This window comes from Typopeltis vanoorti, chromosome 19 (genome assembly GCF_054136105.1).
Source record: "Typopeltis vanoorti isolate ZY-2024b chromosome 19, IOZ_Tvanoo_1.0, whole genome shotgun sequence".
NCBI classification, from domain to species: Eukaryota; Metazoa; Arthropoda; class Arachnida; order Uropygi; family Thelyphonidae; genus Typopeltis; species Typopeltis vanoorti.
This window is the reverse complement of record NC_143567.1, coordinates 65,341,036-65,361,766: the sequence shown is the minus strand read 5'-3', so window position 1 is coordinate 65,361,766 and position 20,731 is coordinate 65,341,036. Positions and strand designations below refer to the sequence as shown.

General features: G+C 37.0%; 1 protein-coding gene across 1 annotated transcript in view; it reads right to left on the bottom strand.

Annotated features, from left to right (window-relative positions):
* The window catches only part of LOC150096198 (proto-oncogene tyrosine-protein kinase ROS-like), a 481,253-nt gene that overhangs the window by 168,783 nt on the left and 291,739 nt on the right, over positions 1-20,731 (bottom strand). The window contains exons 24-25 of the mRNA XM_090409003.1: positions 16,665-16,803; positions 8,997-9,223 (exon numbers count right to left, since the gene is read on the bottom strand). Of these exons, the coding sequence (XP_090265129.1) occupies positions 8,997-9,223; positions 16,665-16,803 (366 nt within the window). The remainder of the gene's footprint in view (positions 1-8,996; positions 9,224-16,664; positions 16,804-20,731) is intronic.

The following is a 20,731-nucleotide window of genomic DNA, read 5'->3' as shown; positions in this document are numbered from 1 at the left end:
GGAAGCAGGTGAGATTGTATTAAGGCACTCATGAGTTGATGTGAGAATGACCAAATGAGGAATCTAATCTCTCAAGCAAAGATATTGAATGGGGTAGTTAATTCAGGAAATAAAGGTCATCATCATCATCATCATCATCAAATTCCTGCCATGTACCCTCAAGGGGTGTACAGGATATGACAGTACTACATGAAAAAATTACATCATTACTAACTTCCTATCCACAATTTTCCTCCAAATCAGTCTGTTACTTGTCAAGACTCCAACATTATCAGATCTTATATTTCTATCGTCTAAGGCACTTTGTACCATATCAATCCACCTATATCTTGGTCTTCCTCTGGGTCGTTTTCCTGCCAACCTGGCAGAGAACACTTGTTTTGCTAATCTTTCCTCTCCCATTCTATTTAAGTGACCATACCATCTGAGATTAGCTCTGCTAACGCATTCCTGGATGCTGACAATGTCAAGTTCTTTCCTAATATCCTCATTTTTAATATGATATTGCCATTGATGCCATCTGTTCACGCCTCTAATCTTTCTCAGGACTCTCATATCTGCGGTCTCTAGTCTTTGGTCAAGTGTTTTACTTCTGACCCAGCTTTCAGATCCATAAGTTAAAATTGGTTTGAACACAGTCTTGTATACAGCTAATTTAGTGTTCCGACTAATTTCTTTCTTATTCCATATGAATTTATTCAATTGACTTCCCACGATACCAGCTTTGCTGATTCTGTTGTCTATTTCTATATTTAGTTTACCATCTTCAGTAAAAATTGTGCCTAAGTAGCTGAAATGTTTTACTTGTTCCACCGGTTCTCCATTCACAACACAGTTGACATTTTCAATGATTCTGCCTATTTTCATTGTCTTTGTCTTTTTATTGCTGACCTTCATACCATATCTATTACAACAGCTATTCAATTTAGTCAGAGAATCTTGCAGACTTGTAGCGGATTTATTTAGAAGTATAACATCATCCGCATAAAGCAAAGAGCTGACATTAACATCTCCAATTTTGATATCAGGTTTAATGCCACATTCCTTCATAATGTGATCCATATATATAATGAATAACAGAGGGGATAACGTACATCCTTGTCTCACACCAGATTTAACATTAAACCATCTTCCTGTACTTCCTTCAATTCTAACTGCTGACTCACAACTCAAATAAAGACTAAGTATTGCTTGATTGTTGCTAAAGTATTGCTTAAGGGATGCTCTAGTTTCTATATACTAATGGCAGAACTATCAAGAATAAGAGGGGGGGAGATTTTCAGTATTGGTTAGTGCAACCTCACCAAAAATTCAAGGTGAGTTATCTCATATAGAGGTAACAAGGTTTTTTTCTTCCAGAAACTTGGGTTTTTCATCCTGCATATAGACAAATCAGCCTTGAGAAAACATGCAATTTACAGACAAAAATACTAATGGTGGTGGGCAATAGATGGCTTTGGTGTGGATGATGATGGTAGTTCACTGTAGTTGGTGGATTAAGTGGTGGTGACAGAGAACTGTAGAGTAGGTGCCCTTTCTCAACGAGTCTTTGGATTCCTTGGAGTTGTCACATCATGTAATAAAATAAGTTATCGGCATTATCAAGACTTGGCTAACAGCAGATGATGTAGTTACCAGAATAGAATGTGAAGGGTTTAGTTTTTACTTAGAAAATTGGTTTTATAGTATATTAGAACGATTTTCATGTTTTTAGAGTATTTTGTGTGTCTTTATAACATATTTTATTGGGGCTGTCGCCAGTAGAGGGATTCGTAGTGTGTAGTTCGTGAAAGCTCCAGATAAGATAAGTATTATTTTCAGTTATCGTTGATAAATTTATTTAATATTGAATAGTTTTGTTTGCCTTGCATCTCTTAGTGCATCTTTTTGTGTGTTTTTGGTGTGTTATAATTTATAATATGATAAATTACCTTGCAAGTAAATATGGCTCCAGTACGAAGGATAATGGCGGCCAGTAATGATGGTTCACCATCTTTATCAAAGAACGGTAGTATAAAAGAGATGATTCAGTGTACTAGCTGCGAAATGTACACTTTGCAGAGTGCAGTCGGAGTGTGGTTAGATGATAATAAAGGAGTGAATGTGTGTAATGTAGGGAGAATGAGAAATTGAAGAGTATTTCGGATTGTGAGTGTGATATTTTTGTCAAACTTCAGAATGAAGAAAATAGGGATATGGCAAGAAACGGCGAGGTTGTACCAGAGAATTGTGAAAGTGTGAATGTAGAAAGTGTGAATGATAGTATTAATGGTTTTACTGAGAATAAAAAAGATGAGATAGACGCAATGAGTGAGATCGCGTTGTTGAATGGTGTGATACAAAGGGCAAAACAGCAGCTAGAGCGTATTAGCAAAAGTCGACTGAATGAACCAGCCAATAATAAAAAGTATGAGTGTGAACATGAACAAAATGAAGGATAGAGTGCTGTATGGAGACTCGTTAGTACGAGGTGTGATAATAGAGGATTTGACAAAATCGTACCAACCTGGTGAGACCATAAATGATGTAACTGAGTCTATTAGAGAGCAAAAGGAAAGGGTGAAAGAAATGATTGTTGTGGCAGGTACGAATGATTTGAAAGGAGACAAAACGGAAATGATAGAAGACCTGAATGAATTGTTTGAGGTAGCAAAAGAAAAGAGTGAGAGAGTTAGAATGATAAGTCTTTTGCCACGGTATGACAGTGAAATGTTTAAAAGGAGGGCCATAATTGCGAATGACTTTATGCGTGGGTTATGTATGACGAGTGGTGTGGAATTTGTGGACGTGTGGAGTGAGTTAGATGGGTGAAAGGATCTATATAAGATGGATGGCTTGCATTTGAATGGTTACGGTGAAAGAAGACTTGAGAAAGTGTTGCTGAATGTGGTGGATGTGCAAATTCAGGGAAACTAGATTTATTAAGGGGGGGGGGAGTAGATATACAGTCCTTAGGGAGGCAGTTGAATGTAGGAATGAATATAATATGCCCGAGCAAATAAGGACAACAAATCAGAGTGGGATAGTTATTATAAGGCATCAAGGTAGGGTTGGAGCTAATGGGGGTCTTAAATTCATGTACATTAATGCTAGGAGTATTAGGAACAAGAAGGATGAGTTTTTGGCCATGGTTGGCACTTCCAGACCACAGATTATCGGTATTAGTGAAACATGGCTGACTGTAGATGATATAGCTAGTGGGATTGAATGTGATGGGTATAGTGTGTTCAAGAATGACAGAGAGAATAAAATGGGGGGGGGGGAGTATTTTTGATGATAGCTGATGAGCTGCAGCCAAGGAGAATAGAAGTTGAATTGCAGGATAGAGAAAAGAGCACATTTGAGGCCATTTGGTGTGAGATTGTGGTTAGCAGAACAAAATATACAATTGGGTGCTGCTATAAACCAGGTGATGGAAAAGATGATGGTGACAGTATGCACAAGCAAATAGAAGAAATGAGTGGAAGGAGGGTGATTATTATGGGAGATTTCAACTATGGTCGCATTGATTGGAGAGAGGAGAGGACACATGGGAGGAAGGAATTGGATTTTATGCAGTTATTAAGGGATAACTATCTACGACAGCATGTAATGGAAAATACTAGGGGTCAGAGAGTGCTTGACCTAGTAATTACATCTGAGGATTTGGCTGTAACAAATATGGCCACATTGCCACCAATTGGTGAGAGTGATCATAGGGTCTTGACTCGGGAGGTGGCTAAAGGTGTAGAATTTTCAATTAAGACAGGTTACATGTGGAATTATCAGACTGGAAAGTATGACAAGCTTAGGAGTTTGATTGGTTCAGTGCCATGGCATGTACAACTGCAAGAACTAGAAGTCGATAGTGCATGGGAGGTAGTTAAGAAGTGCTTGCATGAAGCAATGGCTGACTGTATACCTAGAGTCCGAATAATAAATCAATTAGGGGTTAAATGGATGAATAACACCATTAAGCTGGAGCTGCAAAAAAAGAAACAACTATGGAGGGAATTTAAGGAGAAAGGTGACCGGCAGGCACATGAACGGTATAAAGAGCAGGCCAGAAGGGTAACGAGTGTGGTAAGAAAAGCAAAAAAGGATTATGAAAGAACATTGGCCATGCAGGCTAAAGAGAATTCTAAATAGTTTTTTAGATATGTAGCAAGTAAAAGGAAAAATGTACATGGCACAATGATTTTAAAGAATGCCGATGGTAGGGAGGTAACTGAATCAGTTGATATAGTTGAGGTACTGAGTGAGCACTTTGCAAGAATATATCATCCAGGTGGTGACATTGCAGAAACGAATGTTCCAGTAGATTATACGGGAATTGTGGTGAATGAAGTGGAGGTGAGTAGTCTATTGCATAACTTCAATGTCAATACATCTGTGGGATTGGATGGTATACCAGCTCGTGTTGTATGAGAAGCAGCTAAAGAATTGTCAGTACCCTTGACCATTTTGTTTAATTTGAGTCTCGGGTCTGGGTTAGTCCCGAGCGGGTGGAAAGAGAGGAAAATAGTTCCACTGCATAAAGGTGGTTCCAAGACTGCTGTTGTAAATTACCGACCGATTAGCATATCAGGAATCATTGTCAAGGTCTTAGAGAAATTAGTCAAGAAAAGAATACAGGATTGGATAGATGAAAATGGGATATTGTATGGGGGACAACATGGTTTTGTGAAGGGTAGATCATGCCTCAGTAACTTGCTCACGTTTTATAACACAGTGACAGCTGAACTGGATAGGGGTAATGGGTTTACAGTAATATTACTGGACCTTGCCAAGGCTTTTGATAGGATAACACATAGAACCCTAATCAGTAAACTGGAGCAGATGGGGATAGATATAGGGTTGGTGAGATGGATAGGAGGGTGGTTGAAGGAGAGATACCAGAGAGTGGTTTATTCAGGAGTGGAGTCTAAAATACGGCTTGTGACTAGTGGAGTGCCACAGGGCTCTGTTCTTGGACCACTGCTTTTCAATTTGTTCATCAATGAAATAGGAAAGGATTTGAGAGGAAGTGTAGAGCAATTATTATTATTATTATTATTATTATTATTGTTCCGGGAAACTCCAAGGAGTCGACAGACTCATCGAGGGAGGCCCTAACATCATGTCAAGAACAACTATTTAACATTCACACAGTATCTATCATACCTTGCCTTGAACTCATTCACGGTCGTAGCACCCACAACAGACTCTGGAAGCTTATTCCACTCATTTACCACTCTCCAAGTAAAGAACCTAGCTCTAACACCCTTGTCCACCACGCTCTTGCCCAGCTTCCATGCATGACCCCTAGTCCTCCCACCACCAGTCATATTTTCAAAAATATCTTCTGGATCAATCTTATAAAAGCCTTTCAGTAATTTGAATGTCTCAATCATTATGAGTGCACAGGAAGTCAAATTTTTACAGGATGATTTGGATAGTTTGGAGGACTGGGCTAGGAAAAATGGATGTCAATTTAATGTGGCAAAGTGTAAGGTTATGCACTTTGGGGTGAAAAGAATAGCAGCAGTATATCGCATTGGCGGAACCGTACTCCAGGAGATTGATGAGGCCAGTGATTTGGGAGTGTTGGTGGATAGGGAATTGAAGTTTAGGGGGCACATTGCAAAAGTGACTAAAATAGCTCACCCAATCACTTGGCTTCTGAAAAATACTTTAACATGCAGAGACAAACAAATTGTTGTTCCTCTGTATCGAGCCTTGATAAGACCCCATCCGGACTACTGGGCACCAGGGTTTCTTCGTGATGGGGAGGAAGTGGAGAGGATCCAGAGACGAGTGACCAAGATGATAGCAGGTCTGTGGAATGAACCTTATGAGAATAGGTTGAAGATTTGTGGGTTCAGAAATTGGTCGATAGGCGAAGGAGAGGTGATATGATTGAGACATTCAAATTACTGAAGGGTTTCTATAAGATTGATCCAGAAGATATGTTTGAAAATATGACTGGTGGTGGGAGGACTAGGGGCCATGAATGGAAGCTGGGCAAGAGCGTGGTTGACAAGGGTGTTAGAGCTAGGTTTTTTACTTGGAGAGTAGTGAATGAGTGGAATAAGCTTCCAGAGTCTGCTGTGGGTGCTACGACCGTGAATGAGTTCAAGGCAAGGTATGATAGATACTGTGTGAATGTTGAATAGTTGTTCTTGACATGATGTTATGGCCTCCCTCGATGAGTCTGTCAACTCCTTGGAGTTGCCCGGAACAACAACAATAATAATAATAATATTTTCAGGGAAGATAGAGAAGATAGGATGGGGGGGGATACTGCTGCTGCTGATGAAAGTAGATGAATTGTAGCCAAAAAGAATAGGAGATAGGTGGGAAGGTGGCTGTTATTTATAAAGCAGTCTGGTGTGAGATCGCCAGTTAGACAAAAATATACATTTAGTTGTTGCGATAGACCAGGTGGTTCCATGGATGATCTTGAAGACATGCATCAGCAAACTAGTACAATGAGTGCGGGTTGAGTGATTATTATGGGGGACTTCGACTATGGAGATATAGACTGGAAGGAAGAAAGATCACATGGCAGGAAGGAAATGGAATTTATACACCTACTGAGAGATAATTACTTGAGGCAGCATGCAACAGAACGGACTTGGGGTGCAAGAGAATTGGACCTGTGATAGGATCAGAAGAGTTATCCATAACCATGTAATCTTGACTTGGGAGATCATAAAACATAAGGAATATTCTGCAAGAAGGAGTATATGTGGAACAAGGCAACTGATTATGACAAGCTTAGGGAGGGAGCTTGAATCTGTGCCACGGCATAAAACACTTCAAGAGAAGGATGTTAGTAGTGCATGGGAGATGGTTAAGGGGCATGTAGAGGAAGTAATATTCAATTGTATATCTAAGGAAAGGAAAGGAGGGTTAATCAGATAGGGAGTTAGATGGATGAGTAATATCATTAAGTGAGCTGCAGAAGAAGAAAATGTGGTGGGTATATAAGGAGAAAAGTTACCAGCAAACTCAAGACCAGTACAAGACTCAGGTAAGAAAGATTATCAGCATGGTAAAGAAGACAAAATCAGATTATTATGAGAAGAATCTAGCTGAGTAGGCCAAAGGAAATTCCAAAATGTTCTTTTGTTACTGGCAAGTAAGAGGAAGAATGACTATGGAATGGCTACCATACAACTTGCTGATACCTATCAGATAGCCAATTACCTATCCAGCTCACTAATTTGGTAACCTCATCCCACCTGTTACAGTTTAGTTACCAACTTGTCAATCTATCAAATGCCTTTGCAAAACTTTGTTTGCTTACACTTACTTAAAGGATTAAACAATATAATTTCTTGACAAGTTTAATTCAAATCTAAGGGATGTTCACGTGTCTTAAGGAATGTACTACAGCATTAAAGGCAGCTTTATTGACATCATGTTTACTTAATTTTTCATATACACTTGCTTGATCATCAGCAGATCATCTTCATTCTTCCTTATATCAAAAGAACTCTAAGATTTTTCTTGGCATTATTTTGTAATCACTATGCAACTGCTGTTTTTACCAACTGAGACAATTTCCTGTTCTGCTCTTCCTATAACTGATTATTACTATTATTCATTTTTGTTGCCTCCATAGTACCTTCTTAATCCAGATTTCATATTTAATGCCTTCATTTGTCGATCTGACACTTACCTTATTCAGTCTATTTGACCTTCAGAATACATTCACTCTATCATGCTCTACATTCCGTACTATAGCTTCAAGCTGTGTCCTAAATTTTTTTATAATCACAGTCCTTGTAGGAAAGGACATACTCGTATATCCTTTCCTCATAAGTCTTCAGTATGGCTGGTTACCATCCAGGTGTCACTTTGCAATCAATCTCACCAGAAATATAAGGACAGATATTTCACTGACTGAGATTATTCATCCAAAATTTGTTGGTATAATATGAAGACAGCAATAGAAAGTGAAGAATGCAATGTTTTTTTGTTTTGTTTTTCTAAAGAAAAGAAAAGCAGGAAGTGCTGTTGATGGCAGCAGAGAAATTATATCTGTACAATTTCATGTCCCTTATTTCTTATGCTTCTGGCATTTATAAATAAACACTGTAAGTCATGTTTAGGTCTATAACCATTCCTATCCATGTCACCTCTCAGAAGCTGTAATTTCTTCACACCTGTACATGTCCAATCACCTGTACCACTTACAACATATATTGCCTCAACTACTCTTTGCATGCTGATATCGCCATACAGACATTCACTACTGCTTTGAATATTATTATTATTATTAACATCTGACCATGAAGTCAGAGACTCATTGTGGGAGGTACACACTATTGTACACAATGCTCATTCAACCATGCCTTAAACTGATTCAATGTGTCTACTCAGGCAATGCATTCCACTCACCAACCACTCTCCATGCAAAGAACCAACTCCTCACTCTTCTGCTCACACTCTCCTTTTACAGTTTCCAGTAATGGCCTTTTGTTCTATCCCCCCCCTCGCATTCTATGAAAATTTTAAGATGTTAGAAAAAAAAAACTTCAATAATTTTAATTAATATTGTCAGTAACAAATTATACAAGTGAGTTAGCACAAAAGTATTAGTATTTTATTATTTTCTTGGGCATCTCAGGGGACATAGTATGTAGAGATTCCTGCAGTATTGAAGAGATTTGAATGTTATCATTATTATGATTATTCCATACCTCCAAGTAGTCACAATACTTCATTAAGTTTAGTAGTTGTTTTTTTTTTTAACTTGCTATTAAAACCACAGATGGTATTTTATGAAGTCTTAAGGTCTTAAGAAACTAAAAAGATGCTGCATCTATTGAATGATCTGTAGAGTATATACACTATAAATGATTATATTTTTTTTTTATATTTATGATTAACCTTTTCCTCAATTATAACATAATGTTGCAAGAAATATAATGTTAGCAATCACACAAATATCATCCATATTCAGTTTTGAATAAACTGACTAAATTTTTACATTTGACTGCTGAAGTAAAAAAAAAAAAAAAACTTACCACTATATAATGTGTTGTTGATGAAGAAAGCAATGTTAAATTCTTTATACAACAATCATTTATAACTTCCGATTTCACAGATTGGCTATTTCTGTGGCTACCTTCAGCTCTCCAACGCACTTCATACCAGATATGATCTCCATTAGGAATAATAGGAGGATTCCACTGAACATCTATTTGATAAGGAGTTACAGGTTCTGCTATAACATTCACTGGAGCTGTAGGTGCTGTGAGAGAAAAATAAAACTGAATGTAAATTAATTTTAGTTAAAAACATCTTCACAATACTTTTATATTAAAATTATTTCTAAAAAATATTTTTCATTTGAAAAAATTCAAAAAATTACTCTAATCAACATACAGCTAATTTAAATATATATATATATATATATATATATTATTATTATTATTATTATTATTATTATTATTATTATCCAGACCTCCATGGAGTCAAAAGACTCATTGTGGAAGCTCATTTTTAGGAACACAAGGTTTATCATACCACTCCTTGAACCGATTGACCGTTCCTGCTCCAACCACTCTCTCAGGCAATGCATTCCAAGGTTCAACCACTGTCCACACAAAGAAACCACTCCTCACCCCCTTATGCTTTCGAAACTTCCAGGGATAGCCCCTTCTCATCACTCCTTCCAGCTGTTCAACCAAGTGAAAGAACTCTCCAATGTCTACCCTATAACTGCCTCTCAACAGTTTAAAAGTCTCAATCACATCACCTCTCCTTCTTCTATCCACCAAACTCTGCAGTCCACATTCCCTCAGTCGATCCTCATAACTCATACTGTACAGTCCTCAAGCCATCTTTGTTATCTGCCTATGTACCCTTTCCACAGTCAATTTATTCCCTTCAAATCCTGGGAACCAAATCTGAGAACAATAGTCTAAGTGTAGTCTGATCAGAGTCTTATACAACAGAACGACAACTCTTTTATCTTTGCAGGTCAGCGTCCTTCTCAGTATTGCAGCAATCCTCTGAGTTACCCTCACCACCTTTGTAGTATGCTCCCTGAATTTCAGTTTTCTATCAATCATCACCCCCCCAGATCTCGTCTCCCCTACCTCCTCCAGTACAACTCCTCCAATCAAATATGCATCCTCCCATCGATGGCTCCCAAACCTCAAGACCTTCTATTTTGCTGCATTAAACTGATACCCCCATTCATTTGCCCATCTGTCTAGTTTATTCAAATCCCCTTAGCTGCCACATCTGCACTATTACTGATAACCCTTCCCAGCTTCACATCATCCGCAAACAACTGAGTGTCCCCTTGCAATCCATTGACAATATCATTGATATAAAGGTTGAACAATACAGGTCTCAGTACTGAGCTCTGCTGAAATCCACTTGTAACCTTCTGCTTCCTTGATATTGCCCCACCATAGACAAGTCTCTGATACCTATCAGACAGCCAATCTGAATTCAGTTGACTAACCTGACATCTAACTCATGTGCTGCAACTTAAATATCAGCTTATCATGTGGCGCCCTGTCAAACACCTTTGCAAAAATCTAAAAATATTACAGTATATGCCTTTCTCTCATCAACTGCTCTTTTCATCACTTTATTATAAAAATCATATTACTAAAGCAAGAGCGCCCCTTAACAAATCCATGTTGATTCTCACAGATAATTACCCTCATGCCCAACGCTGTATATAGTCCCTCACTAATTTCTCCAAGACCTTAACAACTACTAATGACACACAAACAGGCCTATAATTAGACAATTCCAGTCTGCTACTGCCCTTATGCAGCAGCACTATCTTACCTTCCTTCCATTTCCTGGGTACCTTTCCTGCAGCCAGACTTTTATTGAAAAGCCAGGTCAACGGAGCTGTCAGTTCTTTAGCACATTCTCTCAAAACCCATGGTGAAATACCATACAGTCCAACAGTTTTACTGGTATCCAGAGTATTCATTATTTGGAACACACTCTCCTCTTGCACCTCTAAACCCTGAACCTGCCCTATCCCTCTAGTATTAAAACCTCTTCCAGGATGAAATACTCCAATAAAGTGCTCTTTGAAGAACTCCACTATGTCCTCTGCATCAGTCACTCTATTCCCATTTTTATCCTGCAATGTCATTCTTCCACAATCGTTTCTCCGCCTACTGGCCACACAACTAAAAAATTCCCTAGGATTTTCTTTGGATCTTAGTGCCAATCTCTTCTCATATTTCAGTTTTGCCTTCCTCACCATTCTGGTCACTCTCCTGGCCTGCGTCTTATATTCTTCGTGCATCTATCCTGCACCCCTCTTCTTATATCTCTTCCATAATCTCTTTTTCAACTGCAGTTCCTGTTTGATATCATTTGTAATCCACTTTACACCAAATTGTATCCGCTTTTTCACTAATGGAATACAGCTTCCTATTGCTAATAACAAATATTCTTCCACAATTTCCAAAGCACTAATGATATCCTGGCCTTCCAATTCTGCCCTCCATGGAACTGCCCCTAGTTGATACCTAAGACTATTATAATCACCTGCCTTATAATTCCACATACGTTCCCTTTTCTTTGAAATACACCTGCATGTATGTTCATCTTCAAAGTCAAAACCACATGGTCACTCTCTCCGACTGGTGGGAGAGATGTCATCTGACTTATTATCAGCTCTTCTGATACTATGACCTAATCCAAAATTCTTGAACATCTTGTTCCCTCTATTGCATGTTGCCGAAGACATTTGTCCCTCAAAAATTCCAGAAATTCAATCCCCTTCTTACTACTTGCATTTTCCTCTTCCCAGCATATACTGCTGTAGTTAAAATCTCCCATAACAATCATTCTTCTTGCACTTGCCAAGCTCAACTGCCTAAACATCTCCTGGTCCCCACCCTCTGTGCTCCCTGGTTTATAGCAACACCCCACTAAATATCCTGTCTTGGCCACTTTTACTTCACACCATGTGCTTTCAAAACCATTTGTGTCACTGCCTTTCAAAGCCTCAACTTTTAGAGGACATAAGTTATCACTTAATATATGTTACTGATAATTAATACTATCAGTAACAAATTATACAAGACGAGTTATCAGAAAAGTATTATTAGTATTTTATTATTTTCTTTGGTATTTCAGGGGAGCATGTAGAAATTCCTGCAGTATTAAAGATATCTGAATGTTATAATTATTATGATTATTCTGTACATCCAATACACAATACTCACTACAGGAGACCTATCTCATAAAATAAATTAAAGATACTAAGAAATTATATTCTTTGTTTAATCCTTTATCCAAGTGTAAGTAAATTTTGCACCTGAATTATTTTCAGGAGTGGGGCAACATTAAGCTAATAATTAATGTAAGCTAATGATTACACATCACTTGCCTTAGTATCCCATAATACAAAGTACATATCCTTACAGGCATGTATAATACTAAGGTTGAAGTAATGTAGAGGTCCTCAATGATGAGACCTCAATAAAGATCAAAACCAGTCTGGGTAGTGATGTGTAGACAAGTGTAGTCATTAGCTTCTTTATACGAGTTACCCCAGTCCTGAAAATAGTTCAGGGACCCATCCCATAATTCACAGCATTATACGTGTCCATAAGGATATGTGCTTTGCATTATGGGATACTAAGGCAAGTTATGTGTAGTTGTAGTCATTAGCTTCTTTATATGAGTTACCCAGTCCTGAAAATAGTCCAGGTGCACAAGCTTGTTAGCTTACACTTGGATAAAGGATTAAACCAAGAATATAATTTCTTGGTATCTTTAATTTATAGTATAACTAAGTGAAAAACTTACAACAACTATCTTATACAATACAAATTTGACATCACCACTCCTTAAACCCATTCACTCCTGTATACTCACTATCCTACTGGGCAATGAATTCCATGATCCAACTATCCTCCACACAAAAAGGTCACATTTCAACCATGTACTTACCACCTCCTTTCATAAGGATGATGGCCTCTCATCTCATCTCCCATTCATTTACCGATCTGTCCAGATTATTTAAACCATTTCGAAATGCTACCACTATCAGAACTACTATTACTGATAACCTTTGAAAGCTTCACATTATCTGCACATAGAATATCTCACTAGAACCCAGGGACAATATCACCAAGTTACAGATTAAAAAGCAACCACTCCAGTAGATATCTCTGTGGAAACTCAACTTTTGACCTTCCTTTTCCTTGATACTGCTCCTCTATGATATCAATCAGACAGCCAATTTCCAATACAATTCACTAATCTAATATCTAATCTTATCTTCTGCAACTTAAATATCAACTTATTTATGTAACCCCCTATCCATGCAAAAGAAGAAAAAGGCTATCAAAAGAAAAAAGAAGAAAAGAAAAAAAAGAAGAAAAAGGCTGTAAGTGTCTTACCCCTCATCAACTGTTCTTGCCACTTTATTATAAAAGGCAAGCAAATTACTGAAACAATAGTACCCCTTAACAAACCATGTGCTGAATTTCACAGAAAATATTACCTTTATCTGCCCAGTTTTGTATATGATCACTCACCAATGTCTACAAAATCTTAACTACAGACAAAATACAAACTAGTCTATAGTTTGACACCTGCATTCTACTACCACTCCTTGTGCAATGGCACTGCCTCACCCTTCTTCTGCTCATCGGGTACTTTTCCAGTAGCTAGCCTTTCACTGAACAGTCAGAATAACTGATGCCTATGAACTCAGCATTTCTCTAAGAACATGCACTGAAAGTCCATTCCCACTGTCTTTTTAACTTCCAAAGTACTTTGTATTTGAAACATATTCTATTCATGCACTTTATTCTTCCAGGAGTAAAACTTGCTTTTCTAGGATGATATGTCTCAATAAAGTGATAATTCAACAGCTCCAATGTCATCTGCATAAGTCACTCAACCCCCCTTTTTCAGGTAACAGGGTGATTCATGACAATCATTTCTCCTCCTACTGGTCACATAATAAATGAATTCCTTAGGATTTTCTTCAGAATGTAGTGCCATTCTATTTTCATATTTGATTTTGTCTTCCTTACAATACTAGTCACTTTCCTGGCTTGAGTCGTATATTAGTCATCCATTTTACACCAAATGTTTTTGTTTTTTTTTAAACTGAGAATGCAATTTGCCATTGCAGTTAAATATTTCTGGACTATTTCCCATACATTTCTCCATTGCAATTCTTCCATCCATGAAATTGCTCCAGCAACTATTATATTGTGAACTGTATTGATTCCTAATGACTATTTGAAAAGTGCAAGCAAGGTTGGTCGATTGGTAGAGCCTCTACTATTAATGGCTCAAGCAAAAAGTTAAGCAAGCTTGAGCGCGGTTAGTAGTTGGAAGGAATTCAATCGTTTGATGCTGTTGGCACACTCTCCCTCGATGAGTCTTCAGACTCCTTGGAGGTGTCACATAATAATAATAATATGGTTCAAGTCCATGAACAGTTATATATTGTAAAAATGAGGTAGTGTTTCACACATATGCTGAAAAGCACACTAAACAAGGATAAGGAAGTTACTGCCCCTCTTAATAAGGCTCAGATATAAATACATATGGACTACATTTGTTCAGATATGGTTAACCGAGTTTCTTGGGAAAGAGGAGGTTAGGGAAAGAATTCAGAGAATAGTTATCTAAATGGTGACAAGTCTGTGGAATTTTCATGTAAGGACAGGTTGAAGGTTTATGGATTATAAAATTTGGTTCATAGGCGTAAAAGAGGAAATATGATAAAAACACAAGTTACTAAAGGACTTTTATAGGATGGATGTAGAAGAAATTTTTCAATATCCATAATGGGAGAGAGAGAGAACATGAGGAGGATCACCCATGGAAATGAGTAAAGTGGGTATTTAGCAAGGACTAGATTTTTGGTTTGGAGAGTGAACAATGGGTGGAATTAAGTTGCTGGCAAGAGCTGTAAGAGCACTATTAGTGAATAAATTTAGAGTGGTATGCTAGGCATTACAATATTTAAATAATTATTGTGCACCTCATGGTTCATCTCGGCGCTTCATGGATATACCCATATAACAGCAATAATCAGTATTATGGGAATAGGTATAATAGGTATCCTGCATCTCTATTATATAGTGAAACCTGAGACGTATTCATAACTAAAAATTCACACATATATTATTATTATTACTCAAGACTCCCATGGAGCCAAAGACTCATCTAGGAGGTCCTTTTGTCATACACACAGCTCATCATACCATGCCTTAAACACACTCAAATTCTCTGCAGACACCACACTTTCAGGCAAGGCATTCCAATCATTCACAACTCTGCATGCAAAAAAATTGCTTCTAACTCCCCTGCTGACACCCTCTTTATACAGTTTCCTGGGATGACCTCTGGTTCTCCCCCTGATCTCCCATTGTTTTCTGTAGAACCTTTCCAGTTGATCCTATAACAACCCCTTATAACTTGTAGGTCTCTATCATATCTCCCCTCTTCTTCCTATCCACTAGACTCTGCAAATTGATCTTCTAAATCTTTCCTCATATTCGACATTCCAGAGGTCAGAAACTACCTTAGTCAGTCACCTCTGGACCCTTTCCAACATCTCCTCGTCCTTTTGAAAACCAGATGACCCTGGGCACAGTAGTCCATGTGTGGCTTAATCAAAGCCTTATACAATGGAACAAGAATCTCCCCAGTTCTATAAGTCAGTGTTCTCTGCATCATTCCCAGAAGTATTTGTGTTATCTTCACAATTTTGGCAATGTGCTCCCTAAATTTCAGATCCTTATCCACTATTCACTCAAGATACAATTTTAAAACCTTACATTGTGAAACATTGAACTTGCATCCCCATTCCCAATCACTCAATTTATTCAAGTCTTCTTGTAAGGCCATAACATTTTTTCTACTCTTCATAGTTCATGCTAACTTGTATCATCTTAACAACTGAATATCTCCATCAAAATCTTCGTGAATATTATTAACATACAAGTTAAACAGTAATGGCCCTAAAACATACCCCTGAGGAACACCACTAGTGACTTTCCTTTTCTGGGTGATTTATCCTCCATACACAACTTGCTGATACCTATCAGATAGCCAGTCTCCAATCCAATGCACTAATCTAATATCCAACTCCATCTGCTCTAGTCTGACTATCAACTTATCATGTGCATATACTACAGTAATTAAATTTTAATAATATATAGATATTTCATCTTAAGTATCTTAAGACATTATCGGTACAGTTCATTACAAATAATACTAGGAATTACATTCAGAGGAACAGTTAGTGTGCATTCTTACATTGGAATTCCTCTATCCTTATCTCCCACTGTTTTCTGTAGAACCTCTCCAACATTGATCCTATAACACTGTCCTAATTACTGTGGTATATGCACATATGCTGTATGCATAGAGGGATTCCAATGTAAGCATGAGCACCAACTGTTCCTTTGAATGTAATTCCTAGTATTGTTTGTAATGAACTGTACTGATGATGTCTTAAGACAAAATATCAACATATTATTAGAATTTAATTACTGTGGTATACATGTGAATTTTTAGTTAGGTATGCCATGTGAATAATGTTAATGTGGATCGCTCATTATTATTATTGGGATATCTCCATGAAGTCCTAAGAAGATCCATGGAGATGGCAAGATAATATGCTAATTACTAACAATAACAGTCAGAAGGTATTTGCATAAAATTCTTACCTCCTTCTCGAGTCTGATAAATTTTAACTGGTCCGGCAACTGTTATATTGTGACTGTACCAATTCCTAATGACTATTTGAAAGGTATAATTGGTGTATGGTTCAAGTCCATGAACAGTTATGGAATTATTATATGTTTCCTAAAATATAATAAAGTTGAAAATTAGAAGGAAATGAGCAGTATTTATTATATTTATCAATTAATATTTGTAAGTTAATTTATTTAAATAATTCTTGACAACTCTAATCACATTGAAACTATAATTTATTTTATTAATTTTTGCTATTTTAGTTAAGAGTAAAAATCCTTATTTCCAAATAAAACAAAAAGATAAACAGAAGAACTGTGCATATTGGTTTTGTATATACAATATTAATACTACAATATACAGGTATGCCTTGCTTAGCGTGGTTTTGCTTAATGCGGATTTGATTATCACGGCGAAATTAATTGCGGCAATCCCTTGATATATGCGGCAAGAGTTTGATTAACACGCCTTTAACCCTGAGGAGTTCACAGCTGATCTGACAGATACATGCAAAATGTTTAATATAAATATTCTTACACAATTCATTGTATAGCTTGGAGGTCATGAGTAGCTGTGCATTCACATGTTACGAGTGATATTTCACACTGTTTTTTGCTGTCAGTTTGGTTTAACACATGTTACATAAAGATTTATGATATTTGACAGTAAATTGTATCTGAGAGATACTGTGACCTCTGATGTCAGTATAGTATGGTTTAGTTGTTGTTGTTTTTTATTCTTTGTTCAATAATTTTTAGATTGTAACTAAAAATAAATAAACCATCATGTATTATAATAGAGAGCCAAAGACTTATTTATCACACATGTCCTCTAGGAGATGTGCTTTGCATTTATGGACAATACTAAGGAAAGTGATCTGGAGCTTACTCCACCTTTACTACGAGTTGCCCATAAGGTTATTTATGCTTGCATCTGCCAAAACTTTTAGTTTCTATATATTCAGCACGAAATTCTAGTAATTTGTCTATTTGGCTTTGAAATAATGTTGGATTCAATATCCACTTAATTTGTACCATCATGTATTATATTTGTGGTGTTTTTTTCTTTATGTTTTATTGCTTGTTTGCCAAAGTATGGAGAGTCATTTTGCTTGTTATCGTACAATTTATGCCGATAAGAATAAAAACTAAAACTTCTCAAACAACTCTTGACAACTTCTTTTGATAAAAAAATTGCAGTAAATAATGTAGGTACAAGCATTTATTAAACACTTACTTTGCATTCATTTTTTATCTTTCCTAAATGAGTACCACATAAAATGAATTATTAATACAGTAATTGATCATGGACGAATTGCAATTTTTACCACTGATTATTAGATTTGATTAACGCAATTTTGATATACGTGGTAACATTGAAGGATTAATTAACCGCGTTAATCGAGGGATACCTGTACATTCACTATAGAGAATCCCTAGGGACAAGAGAAATAGTTATAGCAAGATTTTACCTATAGCGTTGTGAAAAAAGATTGATCTCTCTCTCTCTCTTCCCTCTATCTTAAGTTCCATGAATCACAGGAAATAGTGGGAAACAGAAGAACAAAGGAAATCATGGGAAATAAAGAAATTCAGGAGAAAAACAAAGGAAATTAGAAGAAATAAAAAAGAATATGGTGGAAAACAGAACTAAGGAAATTGTGAAAAACAAAACACTGGAAATTATGGGAACATAAATAGCAGAGGAAATGGGAGAAAACAGTATGGAATAGAGAAAATTAGGAAACAGAGCACAAAGAATTGACAGGAACCAAACATAAAGAAGCACAAAAAATGACAACACAAAAAAGTACAAATGCAAATGACAATGGGAGGCATATCAGAAAGAACTAGAAGGGTATGAAATTATAAAAATTAGGAAAGTGAAACAGCAGTCGAAGATTATGTGAAGCTGATGGTGAAATGCAGAACTAATTCTGAAATTTAAAAATGTTATGTTAACTTAAATTGTGTGATATTTGTGATTAGAATGTGTTGTTTTTTTAAATATTTGAGGCGGTATTATTTAAAATTCTTTGTTTCTTGGTTAGTGCTCGAAGAAAATGGCAGTGAACGAGAAATCATTGTGAAGGTCAGTAAATGAATTTCGTGGATTTTTTAAGAATGGTACAGTGTTGCGAGTGTCATATGTATATGTGAGGAAATGTTGCTTTTATTTATGTGGAGAGGATGAATAAGAGAAAGGAACAAATATAGATATGCAGGAAGTGTGATATACCAATGGACCATGAGGCTTGTTTAAATCACAGTGGGGAAAGTGGTGTCATAAGTGAAACAGCAGTCAAAGATTATGTGAAACTGATGGTGAAGAAAAGAGTGTGGCTGATCATAAGAAAGTGTGGGAGAATGATAGTGAAAAACAGAGTGCAAACAACAATAAAATAAAGAGCAGAACTGATGATGAAAAAGCATGTGCAAATGACAGATAGATAGTTAATTACAGATAGATTAGTTAATTACAGACAGACAGCTAATTATTGGAAGTTTTCCCACTTGGTTTAATCCTTAATCCAAGTGTAAGCAAACAAGTTTGTGTCTGAACTACTTTCAGGACTGGGGCAACTTGTATAAAGAAGATAATGACTTCCCATCACTTGCCTTTGTATCCCACAATACAAAGCGCATCTCCTTGTGGACTTGTGTATTTATGCTATGCTTGCCATAATGCACAGCATAATACTTGTGTATTATGCTGTGCATTATGGGAAGGGTCACTACCCAGACTGGTTTCAACCTTTATTGAGGTCTCATCAGTGGGAGCCAGACCCAGAGGTGATACTATGTCCTTAAAAGAACTGGCTAGATGGGCGAAGCAAGAATGCTTTTCATATTCCTCATTATCTGTAGAGGACAGTGTAAGGATAGGGTGTTATTGAGCTATATAATAAGGCTGATCATGGCAGGAGGGTAAACAGCAATAGCCGAGCCTCAGTTAGAACTTCATTAGCTACAGCATTGCTATCCATTACCCTCCATGGATACCCATTTAAGTTGCCTCATACAACATGCATGAGCTATATTGGTGCTATTCTTATCCCAGCAACCACACAGGGGAGGTGATACCAAAGTTGAAGTAATGCAGAAGTCATATTTTCATATATGAGTAGCCAAAAGGCGTCACAACTTATTATTAACATACTCTGGAGTAGAGAAAGCTGTTGGAAGTTTTTCTACTTGGTTAAACTGTAAATTAAAGATACCAAGAAATTATATACTTGGTTTAATCCTTTATCCAAGTGTAAGCAAACAAGTTTGCACCTGAACTATTTTCAGGACTGGGGAAACTCGTATAAAGAAGTATAACTAAATATAACCAAGTGGCAAAACTTCCAGCAACTTTCTCTAATCCAGAACATTTTAATAACAAGGTGTGACACCTTTTGGCAACTCATATATGAAAATATGATTTCTGCATACCTTAGTATCACTTCTTGGTTTGGCTTCCACTGATGAGACGTCAATAAAGGTCGAAGCCGGTTTGGTTAGTGACACTTCCCATAATGTATAGCATAATACATATCTGTGAGATGTACTTTGCATTTTGGGATACTAAGGCAAGTGATGTGAAGTCATTAGCTTTTTTATACAAGTTGCCCCAGTCCTGAAAAAAAATATATATATATCTACTCTATAATATAAAATGATAGCCTTTTTTTGTAATGTTTTTTGTCAAGTTATTTGAAACGTTTTGAAACTCATGGGCTACCCTGAGTGTTGAGTCTTCAAAATTCGAGTCATCAGAATTCAAGGAGAACCGACCTACCAGTCCGGAACTCGGGGGGGGGTTGTGCACCATAGGTGCCAGGGGGATGTCCCCCCTTTCGAGTTTTCAAAATTTGAGTCATCAGAATTTAAGGAGAACTGGCCTACCAGTACAGAACTCGGGGGGGGGGGGGGAGCCCCCTAGTGTATATATATAAATCCATGACTACTGTAAAGCTAGAGTAGTCATGGATTTGGCAAATTACAAAAGAAAATTTCTCTTTTACTATAAGATTGTTCAACTTATCAGGAACTGG